Source organism: Nestor notabilis, unplaced genomic scaffold (genome assembly GCF_000696875.1).
Source record: "Nestor notabilis isolate BGI_N333 unplaced genomic scaffold, ASM69687v1 scaffold4352, whole genome shotgun sequence".
Lineage (NCBI taxonomy): Eukaryota > Metazoa > Chordata > Aves > Psittaciformes > Psittacidae > Nestor > Nestor notabilis.
This window is the reverse complement of record NW_009919558.1, coordinates 22,053-43,480: the sequence shown is the minus strand read 5'-3', so window position 1 is coordinate 43,480 and position 21,428 is coordinate 22,053. Positions and strand designations below refer to the sequence as shown.

Genomic DNA, 21,428 nt, shown 5'->3' with positions numbered 1-21,428 from the left:
TGCTGATTTTGGATAATAGTTGTATATTTCTGTAATCTTTTGATGTAGAAAGTATTCACAGAGCATCTAAAACTTCTAGAGTAAGTGTGCCTGTATCTTTACAAGACAAAAAAAAGAATGGAGTCGAAAGCAGTTTTGAAGTTTCTGTCATCTTCTATGTAGCAGGATGCCAGTGCTTGTGCATGCTTTACTATAATAAAACTATGCCTGGAATAACATTGCAATGCATTAATGGAAATAATGCATATAGGAAAATATCCATATAATTCCCAACAGTCTGTATGAAGTGCCATTTAACCATGCATTTAAAACCATTTTTATTTATAAAATGCTACATGAATGTCTGTCTTTTGTTTCTTTGGTCAGATTTCCACATAGAAGAAGCTGTGGAGTGGCCTGGGTTAGACCTCAAACTTGGTCAAGTTTCTGGGTTGGCTCTGGATGCTGAAAATAACTTAGTTATCTTCCACAGAGGTGACCATGTTTGGGATGAAAAGTAAGTAGATACTTTGCCAACTGGCATGCTAGAAGGTCAAATTTGTGTTTGTAAATCTTCTTAAGAAAACACAAGACAGATTGAAATTCTCTTCCCATTTAAAGTTCAGTTCTTTGGCAGACTCAGAATGGAAGTGGGGACTGGCAGTCCAAGATGATGGGGTTAGTAGATCTTTAGACAGTGAGAATATGTCTCCAGGGGAAAAGAACAGAACATTAGGTCCTTAAACTGTATGGCCATGTTCATGTGATATTCACCAAGATTAATTATCCCTGCTGCTCCGTGTTTTTTAGCAGGACTAATTAGCCTGGGAGAATGATGGTATGATAGAATACTATTAGCACTTGCATTCATGAAAAGCTAGCTGTAGCATATCTTCATTTGTTTTTCTGTTTGCATCCACTGAACAAAATTGGATTGTTACAAGGCACTCTCTCAAAACAGGCTTTGTTCTACTCAATTGATAAAATTTACTACATTTAGTGTCACTCAAAACAAACAAACAGAAGTCCAAACTTTGTCCATTTTTGTAGTGTTTGTGAAGTAATATACTTCAAAGGATATTATTTTAAGAAAAGAACATTCCAAATAAAATATAGTGTCCTTACTTGTGCAGTGTCCTTGTGTCTTTGAGCATAAAAATAATATGTCTAAATGTTTAGATGGGCACTTTGGAAAAAATTCCATGAAATTGTAACAGAATATTATGTAGTACCCTTTTTAAATGTGCCTTTTTCATCTTCTTTCTAAGTGTCTATTCTCCATATATATAACCATAAGGCTAAAGAGTAGGGGTTTTTTCAACTCTGATAAATTCATTTTAAGATAACATAGTTTCTGAACATTAGAAAGGGCAGCTTTCTCAGCCTTATGATAACAAATTATGCTTAGAATACTGTTTTATGAAGCAAAGTAAGTTCATTGGGTTTTTAGCTAAATATAGCAAGATAATTATTTATGTCTCAAGCATTACATCAGCGAGCTTTCCAGGTCAGGTATATAAATAGGCAGTATAAAATTTGGAAGAATGACGCATGCTGCAACTTGAATTACTCAAGCTTCAAGTAAATGTTGATATTGATTGGGGTTTTTTTCATCCTCCTGTGCGTGAATGTAAGTGCTGTTCTTCATGTCATTAAAGAAAGATTGAAAACATATTTGAAAATAGGCTGGCAGGTATATTCATTTCTTCTGAAATGTGTATTTTGGAGTGTCTGGCAATGGAGATAAACTCACAACTGGAGTTTGAGACCAAGTAGTATTTGGAGAGTCTACAGATTTTAAACAAAACAAAACAAAAATAACAGTCCTTAAAATAAATAGTATGTGAGCGTAATGAATCAACCATGTTGACAGACAGATTGAACTTCAGCTTTCTTATGGTGTGCGCACAGAAGGAGATCAGAGCTCTGGTCTGGACTTTGGAAATACACATACCTACCAGCTGTGCTGGGTGACACTACAGGTTCACTTAACTCAGCCCTGTCCTCTGCAGCAGCCATTGTTCATACTCTGTGTATTTCTAGCATGTGATTATCACACTTGCCAGAAGAATGCTTTATCTTATATTTAGTAGTGTTGATATGCACGACAGTCTTGTGTGGGAGGTTGCTGTATTTGCCATCAGGTGGGGACTGAAGTTGGAACAAAGTGAAACTGCCTTGTATATATGACCAAAAGGATTCAGGTCCAGATATGTAACCAAGATGTAAGATGAGCTACTGTTAACTGAAGCTGGTTATGGGCCTTCCATAAAGATAACTACACATGATATATTAATTCATTTCAGAGGGGTTTTGTACACCAGTTTTGTGGGGTTTTTTTAATTCCTGTGGAGAATAGGTTAATCAATACATAGGTAAGCTACTGTTGCAGGAACCCTTTATATCAGATAGGCTAAAACTTTCTTAGGCCTGTTTCTATGCAGTATTGTGACTTTAAAACAATGTATTTGGAAGACATGCCTGTGGTTAAGGTGTTGTTCCATATCTTGTGGCACAGAGAAGGCGGACACAGAGGTGTCTCAGCCAGTCAGCTTTTCCTTATTTATCTTTGGGTATGTCATGGGCATATGGAATAGCCTGGGGACCCTTTCATGGATTGTGCTGAAAAGGAAGGAGTATCAGTGTTCTCATTTTTCAGTAAAAAGGAATAAAAAATGAAGATTTGATAGGGGTTTATTATTACTATTGTATGGTGGAGGGATAATACATTATCAGACTTTTAAGTTAACATTTATCATTAGCTGCAAACACACAAGCTGCAAGCCTGAAAGCCCAGAATTTATTTTATTTTCCTGGTTTCAATGCTTCACCAGCATCATATAGATAAAATTAAACAAAAATTATCGTGCTGTTAAGTGATGCACAAATGTTTCCATTGCATTATTAATATATGCCTTAAAAGCTGGATCCTCATTCAGCTAAATACAGCTGTTTTACAAGGCAACTTCAGTCTGCTTTAGAACGCAACAGCAGTTAGGCAGTGACAAGCCCTATAATACAGTAGCAGCTTTCCAGTGGCTGTAACATTCCTTCTGTGCTTGATTTAAAAAGGAAATAAATCTTTTTAAATAAGTCAGGTTCTTCTACCACATTGTCTCCTCAATTTCAGAACAATCTATGTGCAGTATGTGCTGTTCAGAATGAAAAAATTACATCTATTCAGCTAACTAAGCAATGTATCAGTTGGAAGATACTTTGCATTTTGTGATGAAAAAACTGTATACTATTCATGCAATTTATAAAGGATAGAATAAAGAATATACACTGCATTCTGGTTGCTGCCTTCTTAACAAGCTAGGCAGGTTCATTTAGGCTGAGCACAGTACCACTAGGGTGATGGATATTGATAAAGAATAGTGCTCAGGGTTGTGCTTTCCGGGGTTATGAGATCAGGTGGTCTGTCTGAATTTAATATGTAGCTCACCAGAAGGACATGAGATTTAGCAGTAAATTGTATTAGTGTGAATTAGCCAGCTGAGAAGTAGAAAAATAGCTGTGAAATTACATTGGGGTTTGCAATTAGAAGTAGTGACACATGCAGTTTATTTGTCCTTCAATATCAAACTGATATAAAACTTCAATTTTAGTTGTCCTTCGATATCAAACTGCAGGACCTACTAGAAAACAATGCTGCAGACCAATATGACATACTACAGTAATGTGTTCAGTTTCTTTGGGTTTTGGTCGTGCTTCTTCTAAGCTAACAGTAGTCGGCATAGTTTGTGTTCTCATTTGTCCTCCATCAGTTGAAACAAAGGGATATTGATTACTTGGGAAATTGGCCTCAAATGCTGGGAAGGAAAGAGTGACACTGATTCTGTAGCATGCCAGTCTTCCTTCTAGAAAAGGAAATTTGAGAGGGAGAAGGCACGTAGAAAATAACTCACATAGACTCATTTCTAAGTTTGCTGTGCTTTGGTGGCATAAAACGCCATACAATCTCTTACTTACACTGAAAGCACTCAGTTCCCAGAAGTACTGGATAATTGTTAACAGGGAGTATTTAGAAGTCTCAACAGTACTGGTACTAACAACCAAAATCATAGTAAGGAAAACCAGCTTCTTTTTTTTTTTAAGATAGTAAGTTCTCCAGAGATATAATCTTGTTTTTTGTTTGTTTGGTTGGTCTTTTGTACAATACCTACTGATACTAAGAATTTTTTCTGTGGTTAGCTGTGCTGATTAATAATAATATTAGTAATATCATCAGTCTGCCCAGTGTCAGTTCTCCAGTTTAGGTCATGCATACCTAGAGCAAGAGTATTAGACTCCTTTGAAAATAAAACTGTTTAAAACCAAAGGAACTTGTCACAGATGGTTATTGTCAGTAATGATAAAGAATAAAACAACACCTACTGAACCATGGTCAAAAGCATGTACACATCAGTAGGCCATTTTGTGCCACTGTATCTGCATCTCCCTGTGTCTCCCTACAGCATCATGGCAGAGTTTTTAGGAGGGCTTAGTAGAGAGTTTTAGTAACTATCACCTTGTGCATAACCATTCATAGTCATTACTCATTTCTGTTAGGTATTAAATAAACACTCAAAGATAGTTACCATACATAATGGCAATAGCTAAATATTATTTTTTAATCATAGCCCATGCAGAAACTTAAACACATCCCATCATCGATTTTTCTGGTTATACATGAAGCCAGTATTGCTTTTCCTCATTGAAAATTCTAGACATATAAATATTTAATATTATGAAGAGGAGAGGCTGCTGGGACTGTACAATATAAAGTTTTAATAGCTTCATCCATAGCCTTCTCTGTGACTATAAAGTATGTTCTTGTTTACTGAGTTGCATCAACCATAGCTGGATTTCTCTTGGGATTAACAAATGGATTTAAAAATACAAGGTGGGAGCGGGGGATATTACTTATATTCACACATTTTTCATCCACAGCGAAATACCATTTTCTAACATTTAGGCTTACATTTTGTTTGAAATATTTTACTCTCTATTTACGTTCACTAAATGCTGAACCTGTATTTCAACAGGTCAGAGTAATAGCCAGCTTCCCCAGAGCGGTACAGACAACCATATTTTTATTCTTTGTTAAGCATATGATATTTTATGCCTAGTAAATGTCTTTTGGACAATTAATCCTGGTTCTTAACGTCTGAATGTTTAAATGTTGCTTATTTTAATGTATTCTACATACCCTTAAAATTGAGTGTGGAGTTGTGGGGTAGAAGAGAAACACATCATATCTAATAGTTTCCTGCAAGCACTCTCTGAAAAAGGTAAAAACCTTCAGACCTGTATCTTTAGTAAGCTTTAGCAAAATATTAAATTGTGGTTGGGGAAAAAAGAAAAAAAGACAGGCAAAGATGCACAGACTGCCTTAGACAGTTCAGAGTATACTTGGTTTTACTGGCAATTATGCCCTGGTGAATAGATGTATTTTTACTTAGGATACATTATTTGAATTCCCATTTCTGATTTGCCATGGCAAAGAAGATTTACAAAAAAGAGGTTTTTGCTTGCTTACTTTAGGATTATCTTAATTGTTGTTGTGTTGATTTGGTGCTCCTTTAGTTTGGAAATCATGACCTCAGTGGGAAATGCAGACACCCAACGCTAAATCTTAAAATTATACAGTAATGCAATAAAGCTTATTTAAAGAAAAAAGAAGGCTATAACCCTACACTGGAATTAAACTACAGAACTTGGCTTTAAGTTGCATCTGAACTATTCGTCAGTGTAACCTTCTAATGGTAGCTTTCTGTACCAATATTTTTGTGTAGTTCTTTTGACAGCACATTTGTTTATCAACAAAGAGGACTTGGACCAATTGACCAGAACACAATTCTTGTCCTGAATCCAAATAATGCAAAACTGCTTCATTCCTTGGGCAAAAGCCTGTAAGTTATTTTTGCTTTTATTAATCAAACTAACATTTCTTTGTATTTCACTCCATAAGTGCCCCCAAAGCCATTTTCACATATTTTATATTACATTGTGTGACTGTAGCCTGTGAGTTTATTAATTATTACAAAATCAACAACTAATAAATGTAATTTGCCATCTTCCCATCTCTGTTTTCTAGCAATTCATACAATTTCATCTGCCACCCAGATTAACAAAAATAGAGAGCTCATGAGTATCATATGTTGTCCTTAAAGATGCCAAATACTAGCCTGAGTGAAATGGCAGAGATGAACTGAATTTCATAGTTGAGACTCTCTTGTCAAGAAAATTCTATTCTGTGAACTTACTGTTTTCAGTAAATACTACAAGTAGTTAGTATGTACAGTATTTGTTGATCTGTAGATAAAAAGTGAAATCTTCACATCTACATTACTCTTCCCGAAAGATGTTTTTAACTTGATTCTTCTACCTTTGTGCTTGCAGATTTTATTTACCACATGGTTTGAGCATGGATAAAAATGGTAACTACTGGGTCACTGATGTAGCTCTCCATCAGGTATGTTTACATTAGCTTTAATACTAGGATCTTAATATTTTGCCAAAAAACGGTTTTGTTTTCCTAGAGACTTGACACAAATTATTTATTTAGGCCTGTTAAGATAAACATTAAGAATATGCCTACAAAATGCCAACCCCTGTGGCCTTCATGAAATATAGTTGTGTTGAATTATTTGCTAAATGGACATAGTATTCGGAAATAAAAGTATCTGTTTTAAAAAATTGATTCTTTTGAGAAATAACAGATTTTTCTGCTACATCTTTGCTTATCAAGTCTCTATACTTAAATCCAAAATGTGAAACTAATTCAATTTGCTGTAATCACAGGAAATTTATACTTAGGCAGGAATTTCCTAGAATCAAGACTATTGAAAAACTGGTAATGATGTCATAGTCAACATACGACGATCATGTTTGGTATATAAATTTATTCTACACACAGTAACAGGTATTTTCAGAAAGGCAGTCATCCCTCTTATATTGCACCTTCTATAACGGAAACCTCTTTTCTTTCCCCATTGACTAAAAACAAAAAGGTTTTCAAACTGGGACCAGATAGCAAAGAACCGTTACTGACCTTAGGAATCGCTTTGCAACCGGGCAGTGACAAAAATCATTTCTGTCAACCAACTGATGTGGCCGTGGATCCAAACACTGGCAGCATTTATGTCTCTGATGGCTACTGTAACAGCCGAATCATTCAGTTCTCTCCGAATGGATTGTACGTGATGCAGTGGGGAGAAGGTACAGATCAGAGCTGTTGGTACTGCTGTTATCATGAACTCATCATGAACCATGAGATTGCTGATGTTACTGTTACTTTTATTTATAAATGTGTGTTACTGAAATACCTTCCAGGCCCTAGCTGAATTCCAGCTTAGTCGTTGCATTGCAATTTTCTCTCTTCTATTCATACAGCTACTTGTAGTAGTTATATATTCACTAAAGATAAAAAATGGGAATTTGTTAGCATGCTTTCAAGTACAAGTATTGGCGTGTCCTATCTTATCAAGAAAATGGCCTGACTTTCACAGAAAAACTTTTTTAAAGACTTGATCAATAATATAAGCCTTTACAATTTTTGCAAGATTTATGCCATGATCCCGTCTAATTTAATTTTTATGAATAATTACATTTCTGCCTGACTCAGATTTATGTATCAAGCATTAAACTACTCCAAATATTAAAGGGAAATAGCGAATTCATAAATTCAGGATTTACAATGATTACCACAGTTTACTTATGTAAATGAGTAAAACTGCTAGAAGAAGAGAGCAAACTGATTTTATTCTTTTCCCAATATTATATTACATTATGTGACATATTGCTGCTTCTAAGCAAAACTGATAGTTCCGGTATGTACTTTAACACAAACCTTGATATTTTATATTGCAGAGACTTCTTTAGGCAGAGCCAAACCTGGACAGTTCCATATCCCTCACAGCTTAGCTCTGATCCCCGACTTCAGTCAGCTGTGTGTTGCTGACAGGGAAAACAGTCGAATTCAGTGCTTCAGGTTAGAGACTGGGGAGTTCATAAGAGAGATCAAGCACAAGTCATTTGGAAGAGAGTTGTTTGCAGTTTCCTATGTTCCAGGTAATCTTTTTTCCCATTCTTCAGATTTCAAGTAGTTGCTTTATGCCAGTGTTATTGCAGTACAGTGTTACTTCATACAGAGTGCTATCATGTTATCTTAGGCCAGCTATTTATTCTCTTTCAAAGTAGAGCTGATCCGATGTAAAGTGGGAGAACTATCCTGTTTTCCTACTTCTGAGATGAGGGAAGTTTGCATATAATCTCTGCTTCTGAGAAATGAGTGATTAGACTCCCTTATTGTTACGTCAACAAGTGGGTGATCTTGTTTGCTTCCTAGTGACTGCACAGTCAATAATTAGTTAATAATGCTTTAAAAATATTTTAAACATTTTAAGCTCCATTAAAGAGTGGAAAACAAAGAGATTTCAAATTATCAAGAAAAGTTTTGGATTTCATAAAAAAAAAATTAACAGTTTGAAAAATTTGTGTTTTTTAATATCACAATTTGGCTAACAATTACTGGAATAAGTTTTGGAGTTAGATTTTTCCTACTGGCACTGAAGGTAATGTAAATGTCAAGAACTGGACAAGGAATTTTGGCATGTCAGGCTGACTGTAGTTAGTATGAAATGTACAATCAGGGCTGTCCCTCTTACATCTGCCAAGAACATAAGAAATGCTCTACTGGATAAGATACTTGTTACCTATAGATGTGTCTCTGACAGTGGCAGCACCAGAGGCTTTCTAAGGAGAATATGTAAGTCTGGCAGCATTTTGTGGTCCATTCCTGTGCTGTTCCTCATGCATCCAAATCATTTTATTTAAGGGTGTTAGGAGGTAGCTCCTGACCTCATCTTCATAGTATCTTTCTACAGATCTACTGCCTATGAGTTTTCCTAATCCCATTTTGAACTGGCTTGTACTGTCTGCCCCCTTGACCTCCTGCAGTTACCGGCTGCAGAAGTTCACTACCCACTTTATTTTTTTAATCTAAAAAAGTGACACAGTTTCATGGAGTGATTCTCAGTCCCAGTATTTTGGGAGTTGGTGAAAAACACTTCAGCACTCCCTGTATCTGTTGCTTTTTAGCTTCTCCTCTCCAAACCAAAGAACTCCAGCCACCTTAATCTCTCCCTAAATGCCATTAAATTGTTTCAGCTCATTGCCTATTGTAGTTGCCTTGCTCTTCTACCATCTTTAACTTCATTAGGACTTTCTTGAGAGGCAGAGTAAAAGAGTCTCAAGACTTTCAACTACCCTGCAGGACTCAGTACCTTTCTCAGACTGGGAGATGTCTCTGATCACCCCATTTTTCAGGTCACTGATGAAGACTATTGAATGAAATTGTTTGCGATCCCTGCAGGATTGCACTACACAGATTTCTCTATCCTGAAAAATTACAAGCTCTGCGCTTAAGCTCTGTACTTTGCTTCCTATTCATTAGTGGGTCTTTTCATGCAGCCCTGTGACAACTCACATTCTTTAATAACTTCTGATGCAAAAGCTTGTCAAAGGTTTTCTGAAAATCCAAGTACGTCTACAGAATCTCCTTTACCTGTATGCTTTTTCTTGCCTTTTAGAGGGGAGGCACAATTTCCCCTTAGAGAAAGACATACCAACTTGTTTCCAACAGGCCACATGGGTACATGTCTTATTCTTCATTATGGTTTCTACCATCTTACTGGGCATGGAGGCCAGAATTGCTGATGTGTAGTTCCCGGGCACCATTTTGAACCCTTCTTGTTAGGAGGGCATTACCTTGGCAGTCTGCTAGTCTTCTGGAGGAGTGGCTGTTTGCAGTGCTGGGTTACTCAGCTTGGCCTGAAGTCTGTAATTTCACGTTCGACTTCCTTCTGAACTTGAGTGAATGCCATCCAAACCTGGTGAATTATTAACCCCCAACTTGTGTAACATCTTTTACGTATCTCCTTCCAGTTGAGCTGGCTCCTCTGACCTATTAGCTAGAAAAAAAATTGAGTGTCAGAATCTCCCCAACACATTCAACAGAAAAAAATTACAAAACCTGAGCTTCTGTGCCACAGGCCCTCATCAACCTGAGTCACCCTTTCACACCTTTTCCTCTTGTGGTCCCACTGATTCCCTATCTGGCTTTCTTCTTTTGATGCATTTAAAGAACTTTACATTATCCAATCAAGCATCCTTAGCAAAGCATTCTTCAAATAGTTCTTTTTTTTAATGCTTTCAAGTTCTTTTTTTACATTTAACTTATCTGTAACATATTGCTTGGCTTGTTCTTCTCATTTGAACAAAACATGCATCTTTTAAATGCCAAGCTTTCACCTGCTATACCTTGCTTAACTTTCCTCTTGTGATTTAATTTTCTATTGAGTTGACAGCCATTTCAGTCTCTCTCTCTTTCTCTCTTGGCCATGCTTTTTTCATCTATACTATTACAATTCATCTTGACTGTTGTTCGTTATGAGTGCATTGTTAAAGTAAATCTGATGTTGTTGCAGGTCTCCTCTTTGCAGTTAATGGAATGCCTTACCCTGGAGAGTCAGAGCCAGTGCAAGGATTTGTGATGAACTTCTCTACTGGAGAAATAATTGATACTTTTACTCCACTTAGAAAGGTAGAGTATTGCACAAAGTGCCTGGTGCATATAATAACATATATGAAAATGTCCGTAGCATCCTACTTCTCCAACTTTCTTAAAACTGTTATAGGAAATAAGGTATTTTATAATGTAAGATATTCAAAAGGAATTCTTTATCATCTTGATTTAGTAAGACACTAGAATTTTGGGTCTTAGTTACTACATGTGGTACACATTTGAAAATTATACTACCCTCAAGATGATTCTTACAGATAATACCTTCATTCAGGAAAATGTTTACTTTATTGCTGTCAGACAGTTCTTAAAAGCTAGTTTAAGAGAAGAATGAATGGCTTGATATATATTTAGATGATAGTAAATTGACAAAAAATGGAGTATATTTCTAAGCAAAATAATATTCAACCATATGGTTACATCCATTCTTTACAGAAGGTTAGTTTGGAATTTGAGGCTAAATGTCATTCATACAAAATTGTACATGAAAAATTATGTTTATTAAAAAAAAAAAAAATAATTTCCATAGATTGTCTCAGACTAAAGAATGAATGTGAAGATTCCCATTTCTGGGTTACACATATATTCTGTTATTTGCAGTCGAGTTTTAAATTATATTGCAGAGAGGGTTTTATTCCCAAGTACAGCAAATAGCTGTGTTGCATACAAACTCTGACAAAAACTAAATATGTTTAGACCAAGATTCATGATTTTTTGAATATTTTCACAGGATAAAATTGAATGCAAGAATATATCTATAACTTATAAATATTATAAATGCTATACATACAAAAATTGTTTAGTGTGAATACATTGAATAATCACCATGTTGTTATCCTTGGAGAAGGGAAACATACCATAGAAATTGTATTCCTCTCCCTTGACTCATGTTAGGCCTTCACGCCAGCACCTGCTGCATTTTCCAGTCTAAGGACTGAATATGACCAGTCTCAAGTTCAGGATTAAGGAGGCCTCCTGAACATGTAGACACTGAAGAGTAATCTGTGACTGCTTATCTTCACAGAGATTTGAGATGCCACATGATGTTGTTGCTTCAGAAGATAAAACAGTATTTGTTGGAGATGTTCATGCCAGAGCAGTGTGGAAGTTTGCATCCACAGAAAGTATGTCCTTTTTGTTCTTAATGTCACAAGTTCACATTCTGCATCTTCAAATCAGTTCCACTTAGCTGGTACCACTGGCCAAAAACTTGTTGGCTTAATGACAATGATTTAAGTACCCTACAAGCTCTGCCTGCAGAAGTTGTGTGCTGCTGCTCTGTTTGCATTAAAAGACCATTCTTAGCATTGCTGCATGCCTTATCAAACAAGCGTCCTGAATGCATGCGTTTGTTTGTCACAGGAAAAATCAAAATGCATTTGTCTTGTGGTACATCTGTCCCTTGTCATGTCACTACCTACTTAAACAATAGCACAACTCTTCAGCATTTTAGTAATTTTAATGTATCATTTGATGAGAAGTCAACTGCTTCCATTGAGGTTATCAGACAGGAAACTCCAGGGGCTGAAGTGAAAACACAAGTCAACTTAAAATTTATATTCATTTCACTGGGGCTCTGTATCATTAGAAAATGAATCTAGGGTAATTTGAAGTCCTATTTCCATGAAGTGGAAACACTTTCCAGTTCTAATCTAGTAGCCCCCAAGGCAAGCAGCCTGACTTCAAGTGAGAGGGACCTGATTAGTCAAACATCAATTTAGTAGGATTCAGAGAGAGTTTAGATATTTTACAGGAATAAAAATATAATCCACTGTTACATTATACTGGATAAAAAACTATGAGAGAGATAAAGCCTCAGGCTTTGGGGTGTTAGTCAACCAGTAAGACCCTGCTGTTATAAATGAACTTCTGACTAAGCTAGTTATTCTGTATTTGTCTGGTTATAATTCATGGATTTTCCTTCGGGGCATCTGGTATCAGCTGCTCTTAGTTAACAGGAGACTGGACCACATAAATTGTGATTCTGACTGGGTATGTCTTTTTGTGCATATAGTAACCTGAACAAGAAAAATTCTGGGCTTTTATTTAAAGAAACATGAGAATAAAATAATAATGGAATTATTCATCACTTAAAGATTAGATGAGTAAATTCCTTGTATATAATTTTCTTTTTAGCTTTATCTGCGATATAAAACTGCAGTAGCTAAGGAGCCGTGGTTCAGCCAGCCTTTAATCCATTGTGATTTTGATTATAATGAACGTTCTTATTTTTGTGGGACTCCCTGAACCTTTACACATGCCCATAAAACCTCTCTGTGGCATAAGAGTTAATTACTGCAAACACCTTCCATGAATCAAGCTCTTTCTTATTTCCATGGCCTTGTGAGCTATTGAATCATTTATATTGACTCTTCTTGGTGAAGCTGATGGGATTGTTTACTGTAGGATTGTACTGAACATTTGAGAAAGCTAGCAGGGAAATGTCACTGTCTTTCTGAAATGTCAGTTGTCCTGAAGAATAATTTTGTTTTACAGAAATGGAACATCGGTCAGTTAAAAAGGCTGGTATTGAGGTACAGGAAATAAAAGGTTAGTCTGATTCATAATGGAAATGAAGAAACCAGTATTTCACATAGACTAGGACTGCTTCTGCCAAGTTGGAGGCAAGAATGCTATCTAGTTTGACTGTTACTTTTCACCATCATTTCATACAGATATAATGAGCTGGCACAGGAAGCACTAGAAAGCAGCTTGTAGCAGTGTTACCTAGTAGAGGCTATTTTACAGTCAATCCAAACATTTCATTTTTGGTGATGACAAGTGCTTCACAGACACTAAGATAAAAATTTAACTAGTGGATTAATGCCGTACCACCATCTGGTATGGTCCAGATTGGTATCTCTGTCAGCTCCCTTTAGATGCAGAAATAGCTCTGAAATGTAACTGTGATAGTTACACACCCCCGCCACCCAGCATCCTTCCCACTGCTCCACAACCCTCTACCAAAAATCTTGCTTAAAATGGCAATTGGTTCATCTTTCTGCAGTGTCTTTCAGTACGCAGCCTTGCCAGGCATACCATATGGCAAAAACCCCAATTTTTTCTGTTTATATTTATTTCCCTAGACTTACTGTTTGGTGGGGGTTTTTTTAATTATTTATCTTCATGAAAACGAAAAGAAAAAGGGAAACAAAAAGAAAATAAAAACATGTAGAAACTTACTATAAGGAGATAAAGAAATACACATAGAGGAGATCAAAAGGGGTGATTTCGGAAGATGAGAAGTAGTTTTATCCTTTTGTATCATTACATTGGTCCTTTATGTTGAAAAGAAAGAGTTCATTTCCCTTTCATAAAAACAGCACCAGTCTGTTGAGAGGTCTCTATAAAACGCTCACGTTCTCAAATGTTTTTGTTTGGTTGAATCAGAGCTTGTGTGATTTGCTTTAGCCATGTATACACAGACAGAGGAGAATACCAGCAGATCCCAACTGGCAATTGCAAGCATATAGAACAAAGTAGAATAAAGGAGGCAGAGATTATAAAACAATTAAATCCTTATTGCCAAAACAGTTATCCTTCTGTTTTAGCTCTGTTGATACACTAGCCCTACTGAGGCACTTAAAAGGGAAGTGTTCACAATACAGCATTCACATTACAACAAATCTAAGGATGTATTAAGAATGCATTTTGGCTTACTTAAGGAAGATAGTATGCTAGCTAATGGTCCTAATGCTACAGAGAAAACCGCAGTAGTACCACCTGAAAACAGTTTTTAAGTAACAAACTCTCAAACTGTTTAGGATACCTGTACTGAAATTAACATCTTTCAACTCCATTTGAAGAAAGCAGGTGACCAATGGACTTTGTGCAATCCTCTGCTTAATAAATGAGCAGGAGTGGCCTGCACTGTCGCAACCTCCTCGTGGCAGGCTGTTATTATTGCTTGCACTGCTGAGATGTGGGGGACTGTGGAGACTCGGGAGTTCTCCTATGTGGATAACGATAGTTTTGCTCAGAGGTGGGCAAGACAGTGGAGGAAAGTTGCTCTTGGCTGTAAACTACTACTTGAACAGACAGGACTATCATTGTTATCACTGTATTAGTATGTTCAGTGTCAACTGAAGCATTTGCTATTCTTTCAGAATAAAACATCATTTTAAGTTTGATACAAAATCAAAACAAGAGTTGATTCAAAGCATGTTCCTGACGCAGCTACTTAGAACATGTAGCTATCATGATTTAAGCCCAGTCGCTAACTCAGAACCATGCAGCCACTTGCTCATGCCCCTCCTTCTTCCTCCCCACTCTCCTTTGGGCGGGATGGGGAGAAGAATCAGAGGAATGTAACTCCCACGGGTTGAGATAAGAGCACTCCAGTAACTAAGGTATAATACAAACCACTACTGCTACCACCAATAATGATAATGATAAGGGAAATAACAAGGGGAGACAATATAAAACTAAAAAGGGAAAGGGAGGAAACCAATAAACACGAGTGCTGCACAGTACAGTTGTTCACCACTCGCCAACCGATACCCAGCCCAACCCGAGCAGCGATCTGGGCCTTCGGGGTAACTCCCCAGCTTATATACTGGGCATGACGTGCTGTGGTATGGAATACCCCTTTGGCCAGTTTGGGTCAGGTGTCCTGTCTCTGCTTCCTCCCAGCTTCTTGTGCCTGTCTTCACTGGCAGAGCATGAGACTGAAAAGTCCTTGATTGGGGTAAGAATTACTGAGCAACAACTAAAAACATCGGTGTGTTATCAGTGTTGTTCCCAGACTAAAGCCAAAACACAGCACTGCACCAGCTACTAGGAAGCAGAAAAATAACTCTTACAGCCAAACCCAGGACAGCAGTTAAATCAGACTTTAAAATATATACCTACATGGATTTACTCATTAAAAGTTAGCACAAAGCATGTGATTCTTTATGCACATACAAAACAGTGTAGAGGATTTTACTGAAATTGGTTTTCTCCTCGTAGGTGGAGAGGTGATAAAGTAGTCAGGAATGCTTAGGTGCAGTTTTCAAAAGTTCTCCAGACTTTGAGAGCCAAAGTTCTCTCACAGGATGTAGCAGTTTGGAAAATTTAACCCTTTGTCACAAGTTTTATTAAAAAGAACTTTAAATGCTTTCCTTTTTGTTTATGACACTACATCATACACTGGATTTCTGCATTACTTGTGGAATTGTTATTATTAGAATGAGATATTTATTTGGCATTACATCACACACCTACTTGCAAAAATAGATCTTTTGGGGATTTTCCTGTATTTTAAATGATAGATACTTTTTAAAACTAAACTCTCCCTGACACCTCTCCTTTCCCCACTGAGAAAAAGGGAAGGCATCTTTGCTAGTGAGTGATATCATTCAGACTCTCTCTGCCTTACTTTGGGATAACATGTCTCCATAAGTGTTTTTCCTTTGTTTCCTTGTTACTTCTTGTTATACACCTCCAGTATTCTAGCTTGTTCTTTAATGCCTTGTTCTGTTGCTTGATGCAAATGGATTACATGCTGAAATTGTCTTCTCTTTAAAGAATCAGAAACAATTGTAGAAGGCAGATTGAAAAACAACCCAGAATCAACAGACCCTGTAAAGAAGCAGGAAAAACAACATTTAGTCCAACAACACACCAGCACTGGCGTTTCATTTGTTCTTATTACAACTCTTCTAATTATCCCTGTTGGTGTCCTGCTGGCAATTTTATTATTTATTCGGTGGAGGAAGACAACTGTCTGTGGAGGTAACCGTGAGTAACTCTAGAGAACAGGCTTCTATTGCTGCAGTTCAAAACATTGCTGAATACTGAGGCATGAGGTAATGAAGAGAGAGACAGGCTTACTGTCCCTTTACCCTTCCAAATAGTTACTGTGACACTGCGTGCAAACTAAGAATCAGTGTGCACACAGCACACAGCAACCCCTTACGCCTTTAACACTACATCTCAAGCCACCACCTTTTCAGAACATGTATCTAAAACTTTAACTGGTATCAAGCCAAAAATTTGTGTCTGAGAAACGAGATAATTAGAATATATTCACATTATAAAATTTATGTCTAGAATACATAAATTTTAATACTCCAAGCATAGTTTGATTTGCAGTTTGGGATCTTTAAATTTTTGAGAACAAGGGGCTCTCAAGTATAAGCAAAAGAGAAGGCTGCGTGGAGACCTCATAGCAGCCTTCCAATATCTGAAGGGGGCCTAAAAGGATGCTGGGGAGGGACTCTTCATTAGGGACTGTAGTGGTAGGACAAGGGGTAATGGCTTTAAACTTAAACAGGGGAACTTTAGGTTAGATATAAGGAAGAAGTTCTTCACAGTGAGAGTGGTGAGGCACTGGAATGGGTTGCCCAAGGAAGTTGTGAATGCTCCAACCCTGGTGGTGTTCAAGGCCAGGCTGGACAGAGCCTTGGGCGACATAGTTTAGTGCGAGGTGTCCCTTGCTCATGGCAGGGGTGTTGGAACTAGATGATCTTAAGGTCCTTTCCAACCCTAACTATTCTATGATTCTATACACAAAAGTATAAGCAAAAAGCAAACAGATAACATATACAAGGGATTATATATTATTGTTCATTACTACCTTGTGCATTTTGTGAGTCAGATACCGTAATGGACCTCTACCCATTGCTGTGAGAGCTTTAATCGGTACTTACAATGCTATGTAAATTTGTTGTTAGTTCATACTCTATAGTAAATTATTTCTGAGAAAATGGTATACTGCAGTAGGAGTCTGATCATGATACTCTGTATTGCATAAATAGCTTTATCAAGATAGTCCCATCAAGAAAAGAAAATGTACATGGAATAGACAAATAAAATAGTTCTGCTACTGTCTAGAACATACTATGGCAGATTCAGTAATTCAGCGATCTTATATTGCTGTGCATCTGAATTGGATGTATTTTATATGAAGATTTCAAATAAAATCTTCCTAACTCTTTGTGTTCAAACATGTTTAGCACATCAGATATGCTAACACTCTAGACTACTGCAGTACTGCCATTAATGGATATGATATATGGTAGCGTCTTTGCATTCCAGTTGGATTCAAGCAGTGTTTGAATTTACTGTCTCAAAGAGCATGATGCAGTTACACTGGTAAAAGTAAAACTTCTTGCACAGATTTATGGAAACTGCATAGTATATAAGAAAAGACAGATCGGTCATGGCATTCAGTTTTTCTTTAGGTGGAGGATGGGATGAGGTACCAGGGAGGAGGATAGATGCAGTGTCTCAGGAGGGGGGAGAGAAAGTTCCTCAAAAATACCTGAAGAAATTCACTGTCTTCCAGAAAAACAGTCTCCTCTCAAGGAAAACTGTATCATTTCAAATGTCAAGCTGCATTTGCAGTGTGGTGCAGTGTCGTTGTGCACATTATAAATAACAAGGTTATTGTCCTTCCTGTAAACTCTTCATAGTAACATAAGTGAACAGTTGAGGGAATTAAATTCTCAGAAGTATCTTGCATGTGAATCTTCTTAATGGTTGAATTGGCATAAACCGTACATCTGTGGTATGGTGATTTTGTTAGGACTTACAATTTCACCTTAATCAAGAAACTGAAAAGTATCAGTTTTGCTTCTTAGAGCTGCTGATAAATTTGTTGAATGTCTGTGCTTTGTATCATAAATAATTATTTAATTAAGTTTCATTTTGTGGGTTTATATATGGGTTTGTTTGTTTTTTTTATTTTTTTGGTTATTTTTGAAATCTACTTTGTTTTTCAGGTGATGGGGAACACAAACTTCATTCAAGTTCAGGAATAATTTTAGGCAGACTTAGAGGTAAGTCTGAGTCACTTAGGATCTTTTAAGAACAATAACTGGAGGCTTTTTTCTATCCAATTCTAGTTGAATAACAGATTTGATGGAACATTCTCAGGGAAAGGATGGGGGCAAACCTCAGGTGTTTTGTGGAAATGTCTTCTATGACACCTTTCATCCGTCATTATCTGCCCACTGAAAAGGATGTGTCACTACCAGTGGGAGAGCAGTACCTGTTATAATGTGTTATCTAAATCTGGTGAAGGAAATTAAGCACTTTGAGACGAAGGGCAAACTGTTGGGAACACAAGTAGGCTACCTAAAGAATTAGTGAAACAACGGATGCTGTTTGAAACTTCTACTTAAAAATTAATTTTCTTTCTCTTTCATAATTTCTGTACCTAGCTTGTGCAGCTTATGTGCTGATCTTTAAGAACAATTTCTGTAAGGACACATAAAATAATCTCCATTATCCTGTTGAATGAGTAGGTAGATTTTTATTCCCCCGTAGAGTAAAGCAAACCTTACAACAAGCCTTTCTTTTCCACAGGGAAAGGCAGTGGTGGCCTTAACCTTGGGAACTTTTTTGCAAGTCACAAGAGCTACAGTCGAAAAGGGTTTGACCGAGTGAGCACTGAAGGCAGTGATCAAGAAAAAGATGAAGATGAAGGCACAGATTCAGAGGAAGAGTGTTCACCTCCACCCCCACCAGCACCTTCATCCTCCTGAAACCAGCCTTTAAGTTCTCCATTATACAATTCAACCCAAAAAGTCATATTCCTTTTCCCTTAAGCACGTTTAAGATTTTGTGTATTTAATTGTAAACTGTACTAGTCTGTGTGGGGCTGTACACTGGTTCCTTAATTTTTGTTTGGTTTTAGTTCTGTTTTTTAAGTAGAGGAGTGTATGAAAGTTCCATATCAGTGCTGTTGTTTTTTATGTGAGCATCTTAATAAAGCAAAGTCTCTAATCGCAGCACTGATTTAAAGCAGTAGTATTTTCTCATTTTAAACTGGGGATCTTGTAAATAAGTCATACTATCTGCTTCATCAAAATATTTTTCCTGTAACTATTCAGTTGCCAATTTCTGTTTTGTGCCTTTCCTCTTCAATGTCCTTAACCTGTTGCAGTACAGAGAAAATACAGTGCCACAAGAAAATAAAGCTGCTAAATCTTCTTCTATTTTTTTAAAATCACTAACATTATATTGCATTGAAGGAAAGAAAAAAGTCTCTATTTAATTTTTTTTCTTCTTCCAAACTTGATGTGTTTCTGGGATGTCTTATTTTTAGATGGTATCACTGTTAGAACACTATTTTCAGAAGCTGAATGTAATTTGTGTAATAAAGTATTTGCAAAGCATTAGCTGTCGGAGTGTGCTTTGGAATTTTTGCATATTTCAGGTTTTTTATACACCACTTTTGTAAAAGTTACACAGATCACTTAATGCAGTAAAAAATCTTGATGTGTTTCTGGGATGTCTTATTTTTAGATGGTATCACTGTTAGAACACTATTTTCAGAAGCTGAATGTAATTTGTGTAATAAAGTATTTGCAAAGCATTAGCTGTCGGAGTGTGCTTTGGAATTTTTGCATATTTCAGGTTTTTTATACACCACTTTTGTAAAAGTTACACAGATCACTTAATGCAGTAAAAAATTCAATGTTTTTTTTGGGGGGGAACAATTAAAAAAAAAGTGCTATTTTGTATGGAAGCTGGAAAAATATTCTGCTATGTTACGAGGTTTTCTTTTTAGAGACTGATAATTTACATACACGTACAAAGTCAAGCTGAAAGAGGAGTTTTACTTGTATAATAAAACTGCGGGGTATTTACTTTAATAAAACCTGGTCAGAGCTGAGAGGAAACCTGTGCCTCACATTAAAGATGCAAATGAGCCAGGGCAGGTACCTGATCTGCAGTGCTGACTATCGCGTTTCTCCGCGGTCCCCCGCTCACCGGTAAGGCAGCAGCCCTGGGCCCGTGATGCGCTCGCATTGGGTGACCTGCCGCACGATTGCTGTGTGACCGCATGAGTCACACCTGAAGTGTGAATCACTGCGTGACGTCACCGTGGTGATTTATGGGTCTCGTTCGGGGACCGGAGCGGGATTAATCTGCTGCATTAGGAGCACAGTGCACGCAGCTGTTAATGCCACAGGAGTTTATGAGACAGCTTTCATTATCGTCATTGCAGGTGTTGGAACAGGCTGGTGCTGGCGGTGAGCTTGAAAAGCAGGCTTTGGGTTTCTTGTGGCAGCAGGTTTCGCAAGGTGTTGTTTGAGGCAGAAAGGGTAACAGATTTTCTCCTCCAGCAAGATTTTATAAATCTCCTGTTTCTGGAACAAAAAAACTTGAAATACCTGACAGGCTGCTTTTTCTGAAGTAAAATCTCCAGGATAGCTTTCAAAAATGGTGGGGCACAGGCTCAGTTTCACGTGAGAGGTATTTAGTGCATACTCTAAATTGCTTCCTCTTCTGCTAATCTCTGTTTTCCTAATGTTACAAGAAAAATGGCCTGTTTCCGTCTCACTTTTGAAAGCAAGGCAATGCTACTTTTATCTATCTGTGACACTGATCCCCTTATATATGAATAAAACCACATAAGGTAGCTGGGAAGGATCTTCTAAAGCTGTCTGCAAATATGACAAGTCACTAGTTTACAGTAAGTTTTCAATGAGGGCAATAAGAAAGCAGTGCTATACACCACTGCTCTGATAGCTGGAGGATGTGACATCAGTTCTAAAAGATAACAGCTTCTCTCAAAAGCCATTGATATATTTTTCTAACATTTGGATAGCTCACATTATGTCTACACTGATGCTGAATGTTCTCTGCTTCTGCAGCTAGGTCAATGAAGATAATACGTAGTTGCCTCCTTCCTGCTTTCCTTTATTTAATCCTTATCTCCAATCAAAAACAAATAAAAAAAGCTTTGTTGAGGGGGGAGTAGCCAAACAGTTTAATTGCAAGTACAAGCTAAAACGGGTTAATTCAGCATCAGTCATAATTTCTGCTCTCTGAAATTCTGGTCTCTACAGTAATCCTGGCCTACATAAAGAGGAAAAAGCCAAGGGAGGGGATTCTCCCCCTCTGCTTCGCTCTCTGACAACCCCCTGCAGTCGTGCATTCAGCTCTG

The 21,428-nt window shown here is 37.2% G+C and overlaps 1 protein-coding gene across 1 annotated transcript in view; it reads left to right on the top strand.

Moving 5' to 3' along the window:
- The window catches only part of PAM (peptidylglycine alpha-amidating monooxygenase), a 65,383-nt gene extending 45,733 nt beyond the window's left edge, over positions 1-19,650 (top strand). Inside the window, exons 14-24 of the mRNA XM_010010276.1 lie at positions 367-496; positions 5,757-5,873; positions 6,364-6,436; positions 6,975-7,182; positions 7,834-8,034; positions 10,452-10,567; positions 11,571-11,670; positions 13,043-13,096; positions 16,055-16,261; positions 18,253-18,309; positions 18,839-19,650. Coding sequence (XP_010008578.1) covers positions 367-496; positions 5,757-5,873; positions 6,364-6,436; positions 6,975-7,182; positions 7,834-8,034; positions 10,452-10,567; positions 11,571-11,670; positions 13,043-13,096; positions 16,055-16,261; positions 18,253-18,309; positions 18,839-19,017 — 1,442 coding nt within the window. The 3' untranslated portion in view covers positions 19,018-19,650. The remainder of the gene's footprint in view (positions 1-366; positions 497-5,756; positions 5,874-6,363; positions 6,437-6,974; positions 7,183-7,833; positions 8,035-10,451; positions 10,568-11,570; positions 11,671-13,042; positions 13,097-16,054; positions 16,262-18,252; positions 18,310-18,838) is intronic.
- Positions 19,651-21,428: the final 1,778 nt, after the last annotated feature.